This window comes from Cornus florida, unplaced genomic scaffold (genome assembly GCF_030987335.1).
Source record: "Cornus florida cultivar Cherokee Brave unplaced genomic scaffold, ASM3098733v1 CherokeeBrave_3.0.0_Hap2_Chr11, whole genome shotgun sequence".
Taxonomy (NCBI): Eukaryota; Viridiplantae; Streptophyta; class Magnoliopsida; order Cornales; family Cornaceae; genus Cornus; species Cornus florida.
This window is the reverse complement of record NW_026775581.1, coordinates 97,044,703-97,066,823: the sequence shown is the minus strand read 5'-3', so window position 1 is coordinate 97,066,823 and position 22,121 is coordinate 97,044,703. Positions and strand designations below refer to the sequence as shown.

The window sequence follows — 22,121 nt, the reverse complement described above, 5'->3', positions numbered from 1 at the left end:
CCCTCCTTACTGCTCCTTCACTCTAACAATTAGTTACTAACTCTTAACATTTTTACCCTAAAAAAAAATATTCCAAAGAGTAAAATCAGTGAATATGAGTTAATTACTTAATAATAATAAACACGAGCCATTTAACATAAAGTTTTTGAAAATCGGCCCTAAAATCAAACTTTTGAAATATAAAAATTGAATTTCTTTTTTATTTCTGTAAATATAAAAATAGATTTTCGAAATGGACTTCTGAATTGATTTTTTATATTGGTTTCATCATTAATTAAAAGCATACTACTAATACGTAGTAATTTTTAAAATGGACAGTAACGCTAATTTTATTTAGACACCAGCAAAATCTCACTAATTTTATTTAGACAAAAGCACAATCTGCATTCCGAGCCCTAATTTTTCTGACCCCTCTCTCCACCAAACACTGCTAAAAGAAACCCTTCACTACAGGAGTACAAGATCTCTCTCTCTCACTCTCACACCCACACACCCACACCCCACCTGCTCTCACTCTGCTCTTTGATTATTGCTTTCCACAGTTCCTGGTGCAATGGAGGTGAAGAGTAATTACGCTGTGGTGGAGGCTGCGGTGGTGAAAACAGCTCTTACTGCTCAGATATCTCCTGTTTGGCTTCTCTTGCAGGTTTGTACAACTCAATCTCACTTTTTATGAAATTTAACCTTAAAGATATGCTTTTTATTGTAATGTGGAAGTTTTCTTTGGAGGTGTAACATGATTATATGTTGTGATTGCAAATAGGGAGTATTCTGTTGAGTTGGGTTTTTGTGATATTGTTGCGTTTTGGTTTTAGGGTTATTTGTTTGTTTTGTTATTTATTTATTATTGTAATGTAGAAGTTTCTTTGGAGCTTTAACACGCTTATAATGATGTGCTTTCAAATAGGGAGTACATTGTTGAGTTGGGTTTTTGTGATATTGCTGTCTTCTGGATTTAGGATTATTTGTTTGTTTTTGTAATATTGCCGCCTTTTGGATTTAGGGTTATTAGTTTGTTTCGTTTTTGTTTTTTGTTTTTTGTTTTTTTCCCTTTCAATTCTAGACATTATGTAGGATTTTCTTATGTTTGGATTATAATAGATATTCTGTTTATCGGCAATCAGGTTCTTCATCTCTAGTTTATTTTATTTTATTTTGTTGTCCATTCAGACCCATTTTATTCCCAGTCTTTACTTAGATTTGGATGCCTTATTTTTTCTTTCCCTTTCTTTCCTGATTTCTTTCCTTTTTTCCAAATTTTATGTGCATTTTATGCTTTGATTGGTTGCCAACAGAATTAGAGCAAAAGACAAGAAATGAAACTTTTGAATCTTACATCTTTATTATTTCAGATCCTTCAAAACCAAATTTTCTATTCCACAGAGCATGAATAAGTTTTAGATGAACGCTGCAATATTTAGAAACCAAACAGAGAAAACATTAGGAAAAATTACATGTTGGTCCTACCTTACAATTGAAAGAGCCATTAAGTCCTCCGAAATTTTGCTTTTAGTAATTTTTTCCATTTAAGTTCCCACGTCCGCTAACAACTTTTTTTTCCCCAGTATTTCCCTTTCTTGTTTGAATTACCTACAATGTCCTTTTCTTATTAAAATAAATTTCAAATAATTTTTTTATGCACTTTTTTTAATAAAACATAATCTCAAATTTATATAAATTTAATATAATTTTTTTGAAATAATTTGTTCTTAAAAACAAATTCATGAATTACTACATGAAAAGAAAAATGTGGAACTTTTTATGCATTATTACAATAAATTCCACTACAATTAGTGAAATTAAATAACTTGTTAAGCATTTTGGAAATTGTTAATTAGGTGGCTATTTGTTTTTTCACATTGTTATTGTAAATTGATACTAATTAAAAATATAGAAGTGAAGGGGATAATTAGTATTTTGATAAAATAACATTAAAGGTATCCAAAGAAAGAGCAATGTTGGAAAAAAATCATTATTGATAGAATTTTGAACTTAGTTGGAAATATTTATCAAAAGTGGGGCTTTGTTATCCTGATAAATTTTTATAGGACTTATCTGTCTTTGTGAATATAAATAAGACTAAAGGAATGTAATAGGGTTGTTTCACTAATGTATTAGGCAATGGTGCAGGATCAAATCCTGAAGATGGTAAGTCTGTTATGCAAGAAACTGTTAATTGTAATCGATACCTTGGTGTGAGTCCAAGATAATATGTTGTTTCACAGCCCCGGTGCTCTCGCAACTGGTCGATTAAGAATTCTTTGTATGGTAGTATTGTCATGCATCAAAGATGGTAGTCATTAATTCTCTTGAGAAGTCACAGTTACCCCAACAAACATGATAATGATAAGAAACTTATCTTTTTACGCAATTAATACTTGATTTGTTATTCAACGCAAGCTTGGCTGAGGAAGAGTTACAGGGCGTAAAATCAAAAGGGATGATGAGGCAAGCTTGGCTCGTAGGTTTTTTCCCAAGTTCATTCGTGCATGAATTACTGATAGTGAAAAGAATCTTATCAAAATTAAAGCAAGCAATTCAAAATGACTTGTCAAATTAATGATTTTTTGTCTCTTGAATGCCAAACTAATTAATTCTTTGAAACTCACTTTTTTCCATTTTGAAAAATAAGGAAACAGTTATTGACGTTTCCCTAGAAATTTTTTGTAGTGATGACAATTTGCCCCACTGCCGGTGGACTTCGCCTTGTGCCTGTTGGGATGGGTTTGGGGCAGTTTAAAACTTTAAATAGGATTGGGACAAGGTAAAGATGAAGAAAACAGAACCTAAATAGGGCAGGAGCAGGTTGGGGAAGGGGGCCTCAACCCACCTGTCATAGTGTTAAATGTACAAAAATATCTTTTATTTTAATTTTATTACTAAAACATGCCAAATACATACATGCAATCCTAAATCTTGAACCGTGTTATATATATATATAATTATTATGGATCAGATATTTTATATACTATAATGGTTTATCAAATAACAATACGAAAAATGAAAATATAAAATAAAATAAGAAGAAGAAAAAGGATCAGCCTAAAAAAACGGAAGCGAGGTGGGGCAGATGTTATGTAAAGGATGGAAGGGAATTTGAATCAGACAGGGATACAAAAGGATGATACATTTTTGCTCTCACACAAGCGAATAATTGGGCCTAGATTCAAGATATTTTTCATTTATTTTTGGATTGAATTTATGCATCATCAAATTAGTATAATGTAGAATGAGGTGTAAGACATGACATGAGTGCACATTTTGTTTGCTTTCATATACCCAAAGTGATACAAGAATATATTGGAAAAATGTAGGACCAAGACTTTTCAGTTGTGGATACATATTTGTCCTTGTTGCACTGAAATAATTTCCATTATTGGTATCAGACCAATAAAGATCATGCGAACCAAGTCTTACTAGTTGATAATTGGGCCAAAGTTTAAGCTTTAATTTAATTATTTCTCTTTATCAAGTTTGGATTCCATCTGTAAATCCATGGATGAGATTGTTGATTTTGTGGACTCTTTGAGAGTTTATAGGCCCTATTAGGTCTTGTTGTTTTGTGGGATGCGTTCCCCTTTTGAACGCTTTTCATTACGTATTTACTTATAAAAAAAAAACAAGTTTGGATTCCATCCAAAAATTCCCTAGTCTTTCGATGTTGTTCCATTTCTTGCTTTTCAATTTACACCCTTTCTACTTAGAATTCTCAACCCTTTTTGATGTCTGGATGGTAAAAGTATTTTCTGGAAGGAGCAAGTCATGGTGATCTTTTTTTCTATTTCCAGTTATATTTTGATTTTACGCCAATTTTTTTATGCATATGTTACTTCAAATGTTACGATAGCTTCAACAATAGCTTCATTAGCTTTGCGGGGGGGAGGGATTTGAGGTTTTCTAGGAGATTTTTTTCTACAGGAATAGTTTACTATCAAAGTAAATGGACCCTTAAAAATATAGAACTAGGTTTATTTAGAAGTTAAAACTGCAGCCTATGGGGTTTTGGTCTTGATTTTATGGTATTAGCAGGGTTTACTTTCTGCTATCTATTAGTTGACAAGTTGCTTTAGCTGAAAATACATTCAAGCATCAGGGTTCCTAATAAATTTTGGCTTGCTTCTTCTATGAGTGATGTTTGGCACGCAACGGGTGTTGGATTCCTTCCGCATAGAGTAAACAACGTGGTAGAATTGAATAGCACCCTAAAATTTCTTTTTTCTTTCGTAGTTGTTCATAGGCAGTAAAGAGTTGTTCCTAGAGTTCTTTTTTTTTGTTTTGTTTTTAAAAATAATTTTCTTTTAGCTCACAGTAGTTTTTTAAATTTTCTCATTATATATGTTCTCTGTAGATCTTTGTTTGGGATAGTCTGGTCATTTCTTAAGGCTCAATTATAGTTACTAGTTTTTTGGTGTTCGTTTCGTGTGTCAATGATGAAACTTCTATGTTACTGTCACTGAAGTATATCGGTCTCAATGTTAAGCTGGTTGTACTTCCTTGTCTGGACATCTGTGCATTAAATTTTTTTTTTTCCCTCCTCAGATTGCATCCTTGCGCAATGATATCGATATGCTTTCTGACACCATTGGAGCTGATAAACGGTAGGAAAATCCTTCTCTCTTTTTATAATTTATATGCAAGTATCTATTTATATATATGCAAGCAAATATTTTCTCATTTCTCTTTCTGTTCTTCATTAACTGTTCAGAGAATGGTGGAAAATGAGTTAGCTATCTTTATTGTAATTCTCTTGCAGGTTTCCTCTTGGTGACCTTAAAAAATTGACAGAGCCTGGTGATGGTAACAAGGATGCTAGTGATACCGAGGTTGGTGATGAAAACCAAAATGACAGTGATGATGATGATGAGGAAGGTGACGAGGATGATGATCTTTCAGATGATGATAGTGACGATGAAGATGATTCCGAGGACGACTCTGATGCCATTGGCGATGGAGCAAGTGATGATAACAGTGATGACGACGACAATGATGAGGAAGATGACGACGATGAAGAATCTGATGACGATGATGAGGACGACGAGGAGGAAGATCAAGCTCAGCCACCATTTAAGAAGAAAAAGTGAGAAATGTCATTATTATTTGATTTCTTCTTGTTCTTTTTCAAGTTGGGTCTTTGGTGGTTGAGGTGGGGGATGGATCTTTTTAAAGATGTAGTAAGTAGAAGAATACCTTGAGTTGGTCATCTACAATTTAAGAATAGAGACATTTTCCATTTTCTTTTTGTGTACCAACTTCCTTCTGGTATTTATACAAGTGGAGTCTATATTAAATTTTATATATAGGCTCTTTTATTTACATGAATGGTTATTCAAATAATGAAAAAAAAAAAAATCCTCTTCTTTTGTTGAACTTAACCTAGCACCTTAAGCTAGAAAAAATTCATGTCTTTTTTTTTTTTTTTCCTTGAATTTTCAAATGCAGAGCAATCTAATAGTCTAAATTGTTCATACAGAGCGTTGATTTCTTTAAAATATTACTAGATTGTATGATTTTCTGTAGAAACTATCTTGAATTTGTAGACCCTCTCTTGAGTAAGGTTAACATTTGCTATTTCTTATGCAAATTCTAGGCACTGTGAGACAGTGAGAGCAGAGATTGGCAAGTTATAGGCACAGTGGGAGTGACTGCACTTGGATTGAGCACTTGGTCAGATATCTAATTTATTGGATGTTCTAAATTTCTAATATAGTGTGTGTGTGTGTTTTTTTTTTTTTCTTTTTCAGTTGTAATTTTACATTATTCAAAGCACGTAGAAATTTTAAAAATACTAAATTTGAACACTGGTGCTAAAAATTTATGCGCTTCACACCATCATTTCTGTGCTATACAGATTGCTAAATTTTTTTAAATTCCTTTTCAGTCCACAAGTTCTAAACAGAATAAGGTCATGCCAGAAATGCTATATTTTTGAAAGGGCAAGAAAGGTGTTCCCATTGGTATCAGGATCCTCTCGAGTCCAGTGAATGGTTTTGTGCGTGCATTTTAAATTGATGGTGCAACATACCACATTGAGGATACGATACTCATGAAACATATTTATTTCAAGGATGCAACACCCCCATAAGGTGCAACAACTGCTTCAATTATTGATGAAACCTCAGCCTTGACAATTGTTATTCGGATCATATGGTATATAGTACTATCAATATATTAAACCACCTGTTTGGAATTAAATTATTTTTATGTAGTGAAATTAAAAATAATTAATGGGTTTATTAGTTGGATGGTCCTTTAATGAGTCCATTGGAACATCATTTTAAATAAATTTTACATCATTCATTTAAAATTAAAAGTGAATTTTAAAAAAAATTTATTTTATTAGGTAAAACTCTTAATTTTACCAATGTTATTTTTCTTTTATCTTTTAATTTTCTGGTGCGTAAAATCTGTGGACACCATTGAATTAAATTAAAAATGATTAAATCATCAAAATATAATATATATATATATATATATATATATATATATATATACGTCCCATTTTATTTGTATTGTGAGTCACAGATTACGGTGGGACAATGTGCGGTCCGGATTGTAAGAGATCCGAGCAAGAGCAACTTTTTCTCTCTCGTGTGTAGACAAATGGAAGTGCAGAGCGCATGTGCGTTTTTCAGAAAGGACAATACTTGGAAATCTAGGGGTTTTTCTCTCCCTACAATAGTACATCTTCCATCTCTTTAGTCTCTCTCCATCACGTGAAGACTCATTCCGTCATATTTCCTTCTCTCTCACTATCTGAAGATTCTAAACCCATAAAGCCCTTCAGGAAGAAGTTGAAAATAGCTAAGGATGTCCTCCCCTCCTCCTCCCTTCTCCCCCCACCACCGCACCACCCTATCAGCCTTCCCACAACCTTCCTCATCATTGTACCTCTGATGTTCCCACAGACAGTGATGAGGACTCACACATCCTGGATGCCATCAGATCTCGAGAGATAGCTAACGCAGCCACCAGAGAGCTCGTTGATGTCGGCAACTGTGTTGATATCCTACATAAAGACAACTCCCTGCTACAGAAAAGAGTGAAGCACCTCCATCCAACTCTTGACCACAGTTATGAGCTTAGGATGGACAACAACAAAGCTGATGAAGCCATGTACCTGCGTAGAGAGATTAAGCAACTAAAGAAGCAGGTATCTGATCTCACATCCAGACTTGCTGTCCAGAGTTTGATCCCTCAACAGAGTAATGGTGATCTTGGTGCACCCCACGCGCCACTGGGTGAGTTTGTTCCTACTCCTCTTGATGGTTCAAACTCAAACTTGCATGCTACTTTTGGTAAATACTGGTCTTCTGACACCAGACCATACACAAGATTGGTAACAAACAGCTTGTTGAGTCACTTCTTTAGCTGCTTAATCTATCTACGCAGGTACATAGCTTCATCAGCTTTGTTGTTGTCCATCCTAAGCTTATAACTGTGGTCAAGAGTTGGATGGAGGTGCTTCAATCTTCTCTGTAGCAGGGAGTTGTCTCTATCAACACAGTTGCTGACATCAACGAGCTCTCTGGTGGCTGCGTTAGCTATCTCTCGAGATCTGATGGCATCCAGGATGTGTGAGTCCTCATCACTGTCTGTGGGAACATCAGAGGTACAATGAACCTTATTTTTCATTTTTAAGGAACTGATAGTGTAAATCTCAGCACCATCATATGTGATACTCCATTATTGCAACTTGTAAAATGAACGCACTTGATAATTTTTTTTTTTTTAATGGTAAGTAAGATAAGATTAAAATTTGCAAACTGTACAAACCCATAAGGGCTGAAAGAAACATATAGCCTATTGGCCCAAATTTTCAAAAGTCTTGCAATGCACAAAGCCAAGAAACCTAACAAATAAGACCCAGTCGGCCCAACCATCTGAATTACAAAACTAAAATTCCGGTGAGCAGTTTAGACCTCCAATGGTGAGGGGAGCACCAGCAGAGGAGGTCCATACGTGTCAATCTGGCGGCATGGGAGGGGGACGGATGAATGGACCAGGAAGCTCCCATTCAACCACAATGCGTCTGGCATTGTGGCAATCTTTCACAGAGAAGCAGGAAAGTTTCTGTCTAACGTCAACAAGGACCCAATTGAGTAAAGCATTCGCTGAAAGGGCTCCTCCTCTGAAGTACCTTCGATTACGCTCCATCCATATATGGTAGACTAGAGCTGCAAGACAGATTTTACGGACAATGTTCCTTGGATCATTATTGTCTACCCAAATTTGACTTGCCCAAGTGATGAGATCCCTCCATGATGAAGGCTGAGTATAGAACGCACAACGTGTTTCAATAAATTTCCATAAGGGATTGGTGAATGAGCATCTGAAGAAAATGTGGTCGTGAGATTCTGGATGGGTTGAGCAGAGGCAACAGAGATTTGGAGTGTGCCAATGGGCCACTGGTTTACGATCATAGGTAGGAAGTTTATGCAGAATGGCACACCAAAGGATGAAGTTGTGTTTTGGAATTCCATGTTTGAACCAACTAAGGTGTGACCAGGGGCTGTTTGTATTAGGTGAAAGGACTGAGATTGTGTGGGATATGGTGTAATTCCTGTTTGGAGAAGGGAGCCATGTGCTGCAATCATGTTGGTCTGGGTTTGGGATAGGTAGGGAATTGAGGTTAAGCAGTTGTGGAATGATGGTTGTGAGGACATGGGGAAAGCTCCATGAAGATCCAACAATAAATGAACTAACCTTAGTGTTAGGATCAACATCTGTGCTTAAAAGCTGATCATGGGTGAGAAGGTGCTGAAGAGGACCAAGAGAACACCAATTGTCAAACCAGAAATTGGTGTTGAAACCATTCCCAATTTCCATTTTGACAAAGGGTTTAATGGCACCTCTAAGCTGCAGAAGACGACCTCCTAATTTTTTCTCATGCTAACATTGTCTCACTGCAGGTTATAAAGCAGACACTTGACCATTTTACCTTGATATCAGGTATATCAATTAACCATTGAAAGAGCAATATCTTTCTATCTGGAGTTAACCCACATCTGGAAGCATCAATTCTTTCCACTCTTGGGATTCAAAAAGGCTCTCTCCCCATTAGATACCTTGGTGTTCCTCTAATTTCTACAAGACTCAAGCCAACTGACTGCAAGATTCTCATTGATAAAGTCACAGCACATTGGAAGAGATCAACTGTATCCTGAGGAAGTTCCTCTGGAGAGGTCAAAAACTGAAGAAAGGGGGAGCTAGAGTTGCTTGGAGTAGTGTCTGTAAACCTATTTCTGCTGGTGGTCTTGGCATTCCACATCTCCAAACTTGGAATAAAGCAGCAGTCATGAAGCAACTTTGGTTCATGCTTAACCCAAATTGCTCTTCACTTTGGGTGCAATGGTCGAGGTCACACCCAAATGAATGCACTTGATAATTGTTATTTGGATCATATGGTACTACCTCGTATGACGAGCAACGTGCAATAGAGAGGCTTATAATAAAGAAAATTCGAATCACGTGACATTGGTGTGTCACCCGAGGTTGCTGTGCCTTGCAAATCTTCGCCATGTTTAAAATCAAAGAGGTGTGAGTAGAGAAATTTAATAAATTGCATCTGTTTGTTTGGGGCTTTGATGAGATACAAAGACTGGCATAAATAGGAGCATGTTAGCTCATTGCATCATCATTTTAGTTCAATCTTATAAAGCAACAAAAATATATACGAAAAGCCTCGAGACCATGTACCCCAAAATTCAACTAATATAGCATATACAAGATGCATCACAATGAGTAGAACAACCTAGTCGTTGATGATGTTGTGACTGAGATTAGTGAGCATTACGTGGTACAACTGAATAGAAGGAAAAAAAAAACCGGAAAAAAAACGGTAACAAGAAAGTCCAAGTGCTCCATTAACTCCACAAATAAATGGAAGGAAGAATGTATGTTGGGTTTTGCGGGTTCTTCTCTGACAAGTCACAACAAGGTGTTTGCAAGTCCAAATTAGAATAAAAACGTTATTGCAACAAGCAGCACTCAACTCAAATTTCCGTTTTTGGGTGTTAAAATGAAGGCCACGGTTCCAATCAAGATAAATAATGGTTTGAAACAGTGATCCAATTAAGACAGACATTAAGCATAGAAACTTTTGACATTAAGCCATAGAAACTTTCGTAATCTGAACAACACCTGATCTTGAAAAGTATAAGTACAACAAAAAGACATAAATTGTTTAATTCTTGGACGGACGTCAAGCTCTATACTCACAATATATGTTGAATTAGAGACAATGGGCAATCACCCAATTCAAAATGTAAATAGGCATTGCCTTATATATAATGTAGAAGGTTCTTTGGACAAGACTGGTTCATAAACTAAACAACATTTCTTATTCAGAATCAATAAGCATAAGACAATGTCATCTACTAATGAACTATATTAATTGATCAATGTTACCAGAATTCACATACAATTATTACACATAAACATCAGAGAATTCAAAGTTTGAATTCGATTATCTATCAAACAAACAATTTGAATTTAAAGTCACAAACTTTGTCTTTCTACACTTGATGAGGTAGCTTACCTGATCGGAAAACTGCGAATTTCGAAACCTCCGAATACGAATAGCTAATCCCATGTTGATTCAACAGCTCTTCAAGCAATTTCTTGGCTCTATCAGGTTCTGAGCTCTCACACTCGATCTCATAACTCGTTCCGAACTCGTAATGAGTCTCGTCCAGCTCCAATTTCAATCCATTCCAGTTATACACTGCCCTAACATTCCTAAACCCACCCAAACAAACCAATCCCTTCTCTCCAACCCCAAATTCTTCTTTCACTCTGTTCAGAATTCTTGAAGAATTGATGGATAAGAGCCGCCAGGGTTCGGCAACGCAGGTGCGGCCGAGGACGGGGTCGATTGGCTCTTCATCCTCCTCTACGCGGCTGATTCCGGCGGAGATTTGGGGTTTGGCCTTGAGGGAGAGGACGCAGAGGGAATCGAGGTCGTAGAAGCGGAGGCGGAGGACGGCGAGGTTGGAGGAAAGCTCGAAGGCGGCGCCGTCGAAGAAGAGGTTTTCTTGGAGTAGGGTTTTGGAGTGGAAGGGAGAGAGTAAATCGGAGAGGCGCTGGTGAGAGGCAGAGTCAGGTAGGCGAAGCTTCACCTCCACTTCCATTTGTTCTGTTCGGCTTTCGGAATTGGTTTGGAGGGCCCTTCCCGGTGGTCCTGGTGGTGGTGGAGACCGCCGCCGCCACCGTGGCGTGGTGGTGAATGGTGGCGACGCGTGGAGGATTTGTTGCTGAATCAAGTGGTGGCAGTGAAGAGCTGTGGGATTTGGTTTCTTTACGTATAGATTCCAAAAACTTGTGATGGAAACGACAAAACGCGAGTAATTGAATAAATCGGGCTTCTTTTTTTCTGTTGCTGAAAAAAATCCATACAAATTATACAAAAATTTCATCTTACCCATGCCATGAGCACGAGCTTTAGCAATTTTTGTAAATAAAGCCAATTTTTCTGTATCAGAGATCGCTAAATTGACCTTAGAATTAATTGCAATTAATGCTCCTAAATTTTAAGAAATTTGCAAGTTATACCCAAAATTTATTACAAATTACATAGTTCAGGACACTCGCATCATGACACACGAAGTGAAAAAACTAAATAAAACTAACAAGAAACGATCATTCTCAAATTCTAGTTACCCGACAAGGAAGGATTGAGGAGCTAATAGACATGAAAAAGTTGCAAGATTGAGTGCAAGTGCAGTCCCACCCCTCATGGGGTGCTCAAGCCAAAGCCTTGGCCACCACTCCAATCCCCTCAGACAAGTGTGCTTCAAAGGTAAGTAAAGCAGGGCACACGCCTCACAGAACTGTGCTCCATGAAAGCTGATCCAAGGAAATGAAGTCCCCAATTCATGGCTTGCTTATATGGATGGACTTATTAGTTATTATTGATTTAATAGAAAAAATAGCTTAAATATTGACAAAACTAAATATCGAAAAGATGCAATCTGCATATGAAGGACACCATTTTGATAAATGGCTCTCAACAATTTTACAATTTTAAGCTCACTTAATGGTGGGAAGTTCCATACATTCCAAAAAATTTGTACAAAGGAAAGCGAAAAAAAGGATGAAATCACAGAATTTATTGAGAAAATTGTTTTAGAAGAACCATTATACCCTACCAAGGAAGCTAAAAACCGTTACAGAAACAAGAAGGGAAGAAAAAACATGTGTAGAAGAAGAATAGGCAAAAAATTGTGCAGTATCTAAATGAGAAAATCATATGAAACTTCAGGTGGCACTTCAATGCTATGAGAATGTAGCTCTTAGATCTCTGATGACAAGTGATGGATTCGATTCTTCGTGCAGAATTTGTGACAAACCAGTCCTTGTTCCTCCATTCTATATATATCACATTAACACATCACAGTCAGTTGTAATATGGAGGAAAGAACCATTAAATACTGAAAAATGATAAAAAGCAAACACAACGAGTCCAATCAAAAACAGCAGACAGAAACACTGTACATCAGTAGATCAAGCCAAACAATAAGTTCCAACCATATATGTTAATATTTGACAGGAAGTGAGGATTAATTTTTTACATATATGTATGTATATATATATATATAAAGCAGCAGAAGGTAAATAGAACAGGCCTGCATGAGCTAGACCATCATCTATTTGTATCAGTGGACAAGAAAGATAACCTACCTTTATCTTATGAGGGTTGATGATCAAGATTCCATCACTAGATCTCTCTACTGTGAATTGAATTTTAGAGTGAAGACTTCGGTGTATAGCCTGAAACTGCTGGTCTATCTCATTCATCAATTTCTTCCTCTCTTCCATGCTCTCGAAGAAAGATTTTTTCATCACTTCAGCTTCTTCCTCGAGGTTTCTCAATCTCTCATCAATCAGTTTAACTTCAGCAGCACTCACCAACACCTTCCTACCCTCATGGCGCTTACCTCCAAAATGACGTGCTGATGCTTTTCCAGCCACATGATTCGAACTAGAAGCCCCTGAATCCGATGACTCTTCTTTATCACTTGACGTGCTTGCCTTTGAAGTACAAAGATCAAACCTTCTCTTGTTTCCTATCATCGAATCTACCTCAAATAGGGAAGGAATTCTATACAAAGAGCTTTCTAACATATCGTTTTTCTGATCTGCACATGGTAATTCACTCCAAGTACCAAGCGTCTGTGGTCTATCATGGATAACAGAATAAAAAAAACCCAATTAAAAAGACAAGCTCTGCTCCAAGAGTGAGGTACTTGCAGTGAAAGTTTTCTAAAATATTTACAAGCGTAAAGTGGGAAGTTGAGAAAGTTGGTAGGAGAAGATGATGGTGAAAATGGAATGAAGCTGCTTAACTCAGGGTTGCAGACACAGCTGAAAATCTTGTTTCTTTGCTTATACACACACTGTGTGTGTACACACGCACGCGCACACACACGCACGCGCACACACACACACACACAATAGGAAAGTGCAAAGCACTTGACAAGAAAATGTCGTTACTCCAAATCTGTCCCTATTGGTGGGAATTTCGGCTCTGATTTTAGCATCAGAGTTTACAGGGTAAAAGGCGGTTAATGATGATGCTATGATAAATCTAAAATTAGCAGAAATGCCTTTCAAGTTGGGAGGCAAAATTTGGCTGCATTTAAGCACCTTATCTGAATACCAACATTCAATTTAGCCTGGGGTTTAGATCAAATTACCTTCAAGTCCTCCTCTTTTGTCTTTGATGGAGGATAATTTAGAAAATTCAATAAATCACAAACACACAAAAATCATTTAGCAGCTGAATCAAATATATCAGAAAATTAACACTTGGCCAAAACCCTCATCATGCACACACACAGTATTTACATGGAACCTTTACGAATAAGCTCATTTTTTATTGTAATATACATTGCTTATTCTTAATTTTTGGTTGAGATTAAAAGAAAACAAGAAGAAAAAAAGAGAAGCAAAGAAACAAAAAACAATAATACAGGTATGAACTTCCACAAAGGGGCATATGTTCTCTTCAGGTTTAATCTTGAATTAAATTGGCAAAGAACACTGTCTCAGCTTTAGTCTACCGGGACTTCCACCTCCAATTTCAGGCCTGGTTTGCCAAGAATCTGAAACCAATACAGAGTAATAATGATAAACATAACAGAATTTGGATGAAAAAATATATAAGCGAAAGATGGTAAAGAAAAGGAAAAATAAATTAAGCAGCTTTAAATTTTATATAGGAAAGGTTTTTATGATCCTAAAATTTTTATTTGGGATCACAAATCCCAAGTTTTCCTATGAAGAGTGGATGCCCTCAGCATCCAAGAACATGTATGTGCTACTCATTCAGAGGAAGTCTAAAGATAAATAAAATAATTGGTTTATAGAGATCATTTTTGGTTGAAACCACGCGTAAAAATGGTAAAATCTACTTGCATTCTAAGAACGAATTCGAGACAATTCATAAGCCTTCAGATCAACTTCTTTATGTAGAATGATACCCATTTAATAGAAAGTCAACCAATCATATGACCCTAAGTTGGCATCTGATTTGTTGATGAGTATAATTCATAAACTAATGGGATGAAACTGTTGTACCCTTGCTTCATGATAAGCACACACGTGGCTGGCCCCAATGGTCCGCCCAAATAAATGACTGATAATGCTATAATATTCTTAGGGCCGCAAATGAACCAAACTACTCATGAACAGCTCAAGCTCATTCAAGACCGCCTCATGCACGTGTATCAGCTCAAGAACACGGGACGTGTATAAGCTCGTGAACAGGTATTTTTATAGGCTCATTAGTAAACAAATGTATTATATATTTTTCTTGTTATTTTGACAAATTTGTTACCTATTTATTGATAAATAAAGTAATACAATTTAGTGAAATATAAAAAATATGAAACAAAATAAAATCTATTAAAGAACATGGTCCACAAGCTTATGAGCGAGCCAACACAATACACATAAACAACCAGAGCAAACCCAAGCCCAACTTTCTGAGCCATCAAAAGCCCAAGCCAACCTAGGAACAAACAAGCCCAAGCCCGAATGAGCTCAACTTGGCTCTGTTTATTTGCAGCCCTATATTTGCTATTACTACATAATTATATGCCAGCTGCTTCTAAATCAACCCCATTTTCAGCTTAATCTCACTTTGGAAACAAAATCCCCAACATTGCATCCTTTTCACTTTTATGACTTTTTTGTGAGATTGGGTTTCTCAACTATTCATCCAAATCCCTCATTCTCAGTAGATTGAAAATTTTGATCCCTTGGAGCTTCTTGACTATTTTCTACTGCTAACATCCACTTCTTGAAAGTTGCATGCCTTAGGGTGGAATAGAGTGACACATCCAAAGTCAGAGGGAGGTTTTGGGGTAAAGAGAATTGAGGACATCAATGGAGCAGCTACCTGTGTTTCAGTTTGGAAATTCCTGCATTCTAAGGAGTGTTTATGGGTGGCTTGGTTTAAATGGAAGTATACTAGGATAGTTTCTTATTGGAACTACCACAACAAAAACACTGACTCTCTGTTGTGGAAGAAGATGCTGGAAGTGATGGAACTCATGCTTGCTAATGTAGATTTTCAAATTGGTAATGGAGAATCTACCTTCCTTTTTACTGACCCTTGGATACAAGGTGAACGTATGCTGGAGAAGATGGGTAACAGAGTGTATAGGGATTTTGGACTTCCAAAACAAGCCCTTGTTTCCAGAATTATTCATGATGGGCAATGGCAGTTACCTGTAAGTAATGCAACTTCAGTGCTGCAATTCAATAATTTTGCTCTTTCCTTACCATTGAAGCAAGCTTCCAACCATTTGAAATGGAGACATGGTATGTTTTCGCTTAAAAATATCTGGGATAGATGGAGAATCAAGTTATCTACTGTTGGCTGGTATGAAGTGTGTTGGAGTGGCTCGAGACCTAGAGCTTCGCTGATCTGTGCTCTTGCAATTCAGAACAAGCTACTATGCTCTGTCAACTTGAAGAAGAGAGGCATTCCTACCGTGGCAATCTGTCACAATTGTTTACATGCTGAAGATGATATAGATCATCTATTTGTCACATGCTCCTTAGCCAAAGATGTATGGCAGTGGTTGTCTACGCTTTTTGGATGGCACATGCCTCAGTTTGATACTTTACATCATCTCATTCTTTGGTTTGTTCAGCAACGAATACAGCACAAGGCACAAAAACGAATTTGTGCTACAACAATATGGTATCTATGGAATGAGAGGAATAATAGGCTACATCACGGACTTTTCAGAACTGCTACTCACATTGCCCAGGCTGTTTGTGGAGAGGTTTTACTTCTCGCAAATATGGAACTTGGGGAATTTGGAACTGCCTCACTACAAGCTTAAGTTGGCTTTTTGTTTCCTTGCTGTAACTAATCATTGTAGTTACAGTTTTCTTGTTTGTTTACTATTTTACTTGCTTTGATTTTATTTTCCAAGGGAATGCCCTTGTTGTTACTTGTATATTCTCGCTATATCTATAAAAAAATTCCACTTTAACCAGAAAAAAAAAAAAAAAAAAACATCCACATCTTAAAATAACTTCTCAAAAAATAAACCGAAGTTCCTAGAATAGAAAACGAGGGCAGCTAGTCACATTTTTCAAGTATTTACATCATGGTTGGGAAGGATAATGATTTCAAATTTGTCTTTTTCCATGAAACCAATGTTTAATGAAATATACAAGAACTGGAATAGCAAACAAAACTTGCTTTTTTAAGAAGCTAGATGCTTGCAAGGAAGAGCCATATCTATGTCAAGAAGCATAGACGCTTGTAAGGAAGAGCCATATGGCCCATATCTATGTCAAACACCAGCACTTCTCAGGTACTCCTCGATGCATGGCTCACACATCTCGGATGTATCAGTATAAATATTTAGTTTTGGACATAGCAGAAACTTTTTGGATGTGCTAACATTTGAGTAATGGACCTTAAATGTTGTATAGTAATTCCGTTTAGCATAAAAGAAATTATAATCTTCAGAAAAATTAAATTCAATGCTTATATAAAATTCATCTAAAGTTTGTTTATATTTTGAAATATATAAAAAGGTTCCATTGAAGTAGTTGGGAATTGGAGTAGGAGAGGAGTCGTCAAGTTACGTGTGTGTATATACATTAACATATCTAAGTAGCATACATAAACACACACCTTTATATGTTGTATTTTTGTTCCACCTTTCTTTACATGTAACTTTCTTTGTGGAACAGCAGTTGTTATATTTATATGATTTTCAAGTTATAAATTTCATGTTACTAAATAGATATTGAATCTACTTAACATGAAATAATATTTATCAAATATAATATATCTTTTTATATAAAAATAATACTGCATCTACTTATTATATGATTTACAATTTATTTATCCCATTCATTTGTGATAAAGGCAAGGATGATCCATGATGATGACTATATAGTTTTTTTTTGTGTCGTAGTTGTGCCAGTGTTCTACTTTTGCGATCCGACATTAAACCTCTCATACCTACTAATAAATGTACCTAACATGCATTTCATCTAGCTCCAAAAAATACATTATATGGACTAAGCTAAATGGGTCAGTAATCCTAAAATTAGGATTCACTACTTGTCACAAATATTCTACAACTAAATACCATATCTGGACGTATTGACATAATTTATTCTACTCTGTACATTTTCATAATGATTGGTGGTTTCCTGAAATCAAACTGTATTTCATGTATCCTGTTCATGCTTATGGTAGCCTGGTCTTCACTACTTATTTGATTATCGAGCGGAGTAATATCTATTAAACAAAGATGGAAAGTTCTTAATTTAAAAGACTATAATCATGTTGGACCATATACCTTGTAAGTCATAAGATAGTGCAATTGATGCATACTTATTCCAATTTGGACATGCAACAAACAGTATGTAGACACAACCCTTTTTGAACTTGAAAAAATGTCTAAAAAGAGATCCTCGGAAATTTGATAAACCAGTCCTGAAAAGAGATTTAACCATTATAATGTCGACTCCTTATAGCATTAATTGGTGAAACTCTAATCAGAGTAGCTGCCTTGACAGTGTCTTATTAAGACTAAGGTACCCTTCTAAATTATCTCATTCTCTCATGGGTAAGATCAGACAATAATATAGCACTTCTCTTTTTGCCCAACAAGATGCTAGAGGAGAAGCATCTAATCATTTTATGCACATTACTACCCCCCAACACCCACCCCCCGCCCTAACATATGCTAATTTATCATTTATAGAGTTCATTTAGTGCAGGAAGGTGCTAAGAAATAAGTTAGGAAGTTGCCCCATGAGCATTTCATCTCTTCCTCTAACCTCTGTTATTATATATATTATATAAATTGTCATATGAAAACAATATGGATGATAACAAACCTTAATGAAGTCATCCAACAATAAAGGAGATTCCTTTTTATAACCAGCTTCCTGCAAAACTTGGCTCAAGACCTCCTACAAAACATAAAACATATGGTGTGATGAAGTTTTTGTACTCTAGTAATATCTAAAGCAGCAAGATAATACAATATGGTGAACAAGGAATAGAAATTACCCAATCTATGACATCAAACAACGAAATGATAAGATTATGGTTGACTTATATGGTATAGAAATTATCAAATCTATAGAACATATGGTATAACAAGCTTCAGATTTTGGCAGTCAAAAATATATGGTTTACTAATATACGGATCATCCAGCCATAATTTAGGAATACAAGCTTTCTCCTAAAATATACGGCACATGATCACCTCATGCCCCAATGAGAGGTTTCTCTATTTATGAAACACCTTGATTAGCACGGCCATTGTAGACAACAATAAATGTGAAACATTTATGGACAAATGCTCGGAGTATCAAAGTTCGAGAACAAGGGTTTTGAATCCTGAGAGCACCACCTTGTGCAAATAATACCAAAGATTACGAGTGTATCCAGAGTCCAACCCTCACACCACCCTCCATTATCAGGGACCAAACTTGGTAATGACCCCTTTTTAAAATGTATAATTAAACACTGAAAGAAATCACAAAACTGAATGCAACATTCATAGTACCTCTCTTTGCTCATCGGACATGAATGAACCTGTCAAATCCCGCAGCACTTCTAATATGTCATTGAAAGTCACCTTCCCATTATAGTCTGAATCATAAACTTTGAAAATAACTGTGACACAGAAGCATTTAAAAGTGTTACTAAAAATACCAGACAATACCCAAACACAGCACAATCTTATTCTAATACAAAGCATAAATTCAAAAATATTAAAAATCAAACTTTTGTGCATTTTGATGGTCAAGAAACATCCAAATTATTACAAGGACAGACAAACAAAATGATTTCCAACAAAAATAAAATAAAATAAAATAATAGAAAAAGAAAATATTAATAAATAATTCCTTTGATGCTATGGACATATCCCTACTGTTAACAAGGATAATTTCAATAGTCTGCAGCTCCTTGAACTACAACAATTTATAACTTTGAAGATGTCCTAGGTTGCAAGTGACTTTTTGTTAAACACAAGTTAGGTGATTGTGCTTCATATAATAGGGTGATTACTGTAAACAAGTAAAGGATTATTTACGAAATTTTGAATATTATCAATAATCCACTCAAAGTCTAGCAACCACTCCTTCATGAGTTTTCCATGACCTTTTTAAAAAAAAAATTTGAACACCCGAATTCCATATTAGCCCAAGTGCCAAATAATTGTTAAATACCAATAATGGAGTAGATGTAGTACGACTCAACTAAAATACCTACAAGTATACCTTTTGGGGGGGACAAGAAAAAATCTACAAAATGAGTGTGTTAGTGTTAACCAATGTAAAGGAAAACCTTTGAACCTAAAATGACTATAGTCATCATACATATAAGGCACGTCAACTAAGCTATCCCAATTGCCACTGGTATCAAATCCTGAATTTTTAACTATTCTACACCATTAAACACAATATATGTTAAGATCGCTAGGTCGACCAATTTGAAATTTTGCATCAAAAATATATTGTGCAAGTTACTATTGGAGGTGGTTCCAATCTGACATCATGAAACATCTAAATCGACAACAATATCGAAGTCAACTACACGAGTGCATTATTTTTTCATTTAGATCTTAGAACCAAAATAATAATAATATTTCATCAAAACTGTAATCTATTTATTGTAAAGCGAATTACAGTTATGATAGCACCTACGTTCTACTTTTTGCCGCATATTTGCTTTAGCACTAAATGCTGATAAGAATGCTACAAAGTCCTTGAAGTTCAAACCATCCACCATCTTAGGCCAAAAACCCACAATCTTAAACACAAGTTTGGTGATTGTGCTTCATATAATAGGGTGATTACTGTAAACAAGTAAAGGATTATTTACAAAATTTTGAATATTATCAATAATCCACTCAAAGTCTAGCACCACTCCTTCATGAGTTTTCCATGACCTTTTTAAAAAAAAAAAATTGAACACCCGAATTCCATATTAGCCCAAGTGCCAAATAATTGTTAAATACCAATAATGGAGTAGATGTAGTACGACTCAACTAAAATACCTACAAGTATACCTTTTGGGGGGGGCAAGAAAATATCTACAAAATGTGTGTGTTAGTGTTAACCAATGTAAAGGAAAACCTTTGAACCTAAAATGATTATAGTCATCATACAAGTAAGGCACGTCAACTAAGCTATCCCAATTGCCACTGATATCAAATCCTGAATTTTTAACTATTCTACACCATTAAACACAATATATGTTAAGATCACCAGGTCCACCAATTTGAAATTTTTCATCAAAAATATATTGTGCAAGTTCCTATTGGAGGTGGTTCCAATCTGACAACATGAAACATCTAAATTGACAACAATATCGAAGTCAACTACACGAGTGCATTTATTTTTTTCATTTAGATCTTAGAACCAAAATAATAATAATATTTCATCAAAACTGTAATCTATTTATTGTAAAGCGAATTACAGTTATGATTGCACCTACGTTCTACTTTTTGCTGCATATTTGCTTTAGCACTAAATGCTGATAAGAATGCTACAAAGTCCTTGAAGTTCAAACCATCCACCATCTTAAGCAACCTCTGCAAAAGCCCAGAAAGCCAAAGAGGCAAACTATCAAACACATACAGCACATCACCCAAAAAGAACCAGATACAAATCAATTAACTAATTAATCTTAAATTTCTCCCCATAGACTACCTGAGATAACGGGTTCATCGCAAACTCTGGCACCGATAAGAACTCATCAGCTGAGATAAAACCCTTTGCATTCCGATCAAGTTGGCAAAATCTCTGATAGAGTGACACTATTTCTTGCTGGGAAACTAAAATTTACCCAAAAAAAACATTCAATTCAGAAGCTAACAACAAAATTAAACAAACCCAAGAAGAAAATATATATATATATATAGATAGATATAAGTATATAAGGAAGACTTACATAGATAGTTACAGTGCTCTTGAACTCCTTCAATATCATATTGAGTTAGCGTTGATGATGCATTACCCATTGATTCCCTGACTGTAAATGAACAAGTTTGATTAAATTAACAAATACCCACTAATCATATTTGCATTTTTGTGTAGAAATATGTAGTTTCAGTTCAGGAAGCGAATATTGATAAACCATACTAGTAAAAAAGGACAGAGAAAGATAAGAGACCTGAAAAGTCTTGGAGGGACTGGAAGAAAAGACGAGAATAGTGAGAGAGAGGATAGGATTGATGATGAATGAAGCAAGGAATACTCCAACTATAAGACGATGTGCTTAGTCATCATCGGAGCACCAAAAAGCGTTGAGATTTGGCTATTCAAGGTGACGAAGAAACTGATGTTTATCCCCAAATGACAATAATTCATGATCCCATGCTTCGCTGCTCTGTTGTGCGTTACGCATCACTGCTTTAGATTAGATCATGTTTGTCCAATCAGATTGAGAAATTTGGAGGGACAGCATAAATACTGAAAAGTTTTAACAACTGAATTTCAAGTGTGTAATTTTTAAATGGTAATTAAAAAATAAATATTTTTTGATATATATATATTTTTTTTTAATTTTCATCATTTAGCATAACTGTGTCACTTAAAATTTTACATCATTTTATGTAACG

The 22,121-nt window shown here is 35.6% G+C and overlaps 4 protein-coding genes across 6 annotated transcripts; 1 reads left to right on the top strand and 3 right to left on the bottom strand.

Annotated features, from left to right (window-relative positions):
* The first annotated feature begins 372 nt into the window (after nucleotides 1-372).
* On the top strand, nucleotides 373-6,138 carry LOC132285117 (phosphopantothenoylcysteine decarboxylase subunit VHS3-like). 3 transcript variants are annotated; one of them, XM_059787283.1, is made up of 5 exons: nucleotides 375-646; nucleotides 4,540-4,598; nucleotides 4,754-5,077; nucleotides 5,588-5,664; nucleotides 5,879-5,903. In XM_059787283.1, exons 1-4 carry the CDS (start codon nucleotides 554-556, stop codon nucleotides 5,625-5,627), a joined length of 516 nt encoding a protein of 171 aa, XP_059643266.1. In that variant the 5' UTR covers nucleotides 375-553; the 3' UTR covers nucleotides 5,628-5,664; nucleotides 5,879-5,903. The 3 variants fall into 3 exon arrangements, with proteins under 3 accessions (XP_059643264.1, XP_059643266.1, XP_059643265.1); XM_059787281.1 differs by lacking the exon at nucleotides 5,588-5,664 and having other exon boundaries at nucleotides 373-646; nucleotides 5,879-6,138; XM_059787282.1 differs by lacking the exon at nucleotides 5,879-5,903 and having other exon boundaries at nucleotides 5,588-5,787.
* A 4,234-nt stretch (nucleotides 6,139-10,372) lies between these two features.
* Nucleotides 10,373-11,436, bottom strand: LOC132283885 (triphosphate tunnel metalloenzyme 3-like). Its single transcript, XM_059785923.1, has one exon. It carries the CDS (start codon nucleotides 11,421-11,423, stop codon nucleotides 10,515-10,517), a length of 909 nt encoding a protein of 302 aa, XP_059641906.1. The 5' UTR covers nucleotides 11,424-11,436; the 3' UTR covers nucleotides 10,373-10,514.
* A 572-nt stretch (nucleotides 11,437-12,008) lies between these two features.
* On the bottom strand, nucleotides 12,009-13,408 carry LOC132284781 (uncharacterized). The gene is made up of 2 exons (XM_059786910.1): nucleotides 12,679-13,408; nucleotides 12,009-12,366 (listed from the first exon to the last, which is right to left on the bottom strand). The coding sequence occupies exons 1-2, from the start codon at nucleotides 13,120-13,122 to the stop codon at nucleotides 12,274-12,276; spliced, it is 537 nt and encodes a 178-aa protein (XP_059642893.1). The 5' UTR covers nucleotides 13,123-13,408; the 3' UTR covers nucleotides 12,009-12,273.
* Nucleotides 13,409-13,769: 361 nt separating this feature from the next.
* Nucleotides 13,770-21,883, bottom strand: LOC132284783 (uncharacterized). The gene is made up of 7 exons (XM_059786911.1): nucleotides 21,674-21,883; nucleotides 21,452-21,532; nucleotides 21,211-21,335; nucleotides 20,996-21,092; nucleotides 19,059-19,168; nucleotides 18,382-18,456; nucleotides 13,770-14,102 (listed from the first exon to the last, which is right to left on the bottom strand). Exons 2-7 carry the CDS (start codon nucleotides 21,519-21,521, stop codon nucleotides 14,052-14,054), a joined length of 528 nt encoding a protein of 175 aa, XP_059642894.1. The 5' UTR covers nucleotides 21,522-21,532; nucleotides 21,674-21,883; the 3' UTR covers nucleotides 13,770-14,051.
* Between the last annotated feature and the right edge of the window lie 238 nt (nucleotides 21,884-22,121).

What these genes read in the sequence shown, in the direction of transcription:
- LOC132283885 (XM_059785923.1), bottom strand. Translation starts at nt 11,423, where the DNA reads ATGGGTAAGATGAAATTTTTGTATAATTTGTATGGATTTTTTTCAGCA.
- LOC132285117 (XM_059787281.1), top strand. Translation starts at nt 554, where the DNA reads ATGGAGGTGAAGAGTAATTACGCTGTGGTGGAGGCTGCGGTGGTGAAA. An exon ending in CTGTTTGGCTTCTCTTGCAG is followed by an intron (nt 647 to 4,539) that starts GTTTGTACAACT and finishes TTCCCTCCTCAG; the next exon opens with ATTGCATCCTTGCGCAATGA. An exon ending in ACCATTGGAGCTGATAAACG is followed by an intron (nt 4,599 to 4,753) that starts GTAGGAAAATCC and finishes ATTCTCTTGCAG; the next exon opens with GTTTCCTCTTGGTGACCTTA.
- LOC132284783 (XM_059786911.1), bottom strand. Translation starts at nt 21,521, where the DNA reads ATGGGTAATGCATCATCAACGCTAACTCAATATGATATTGAAGGAGTT. An exon ending in TATGCAGCAAAAAGTAGAAC is followed by an intron (nt 19,169 to 20,995) that starts GTAGGTGCAATC and finishes TCTGTGTCACAG; the next exon opens with TTATTTTCAAAGTTTATGAT. An exon ending in TGTTGGATGACTTCATTAAG is followed by an intron (nt 14,103 to 18,381) that starts GTTTGTTATCAT and finishes TATTGGTTTCAG; the next exon opens with ATTCTTGGCAAACCAGGCCT.
- LOC132284781 (XM_059786910.1), bottom strand. Translation starts at nt 13,122, where the DNA reads ATGTTAGAAAGCTCTTTGTATAGAATTCCTTCCCTATTTGAGGTAGAT. An exon ending in TCAACCCTCATAAGATAAAG is followed by an intron (nt 12,367 to 12,678) that starts GTAGGTTATCTT and finishes TGATATATATAG; the next exon opens with AATGGAGGAACAAGGACTGG.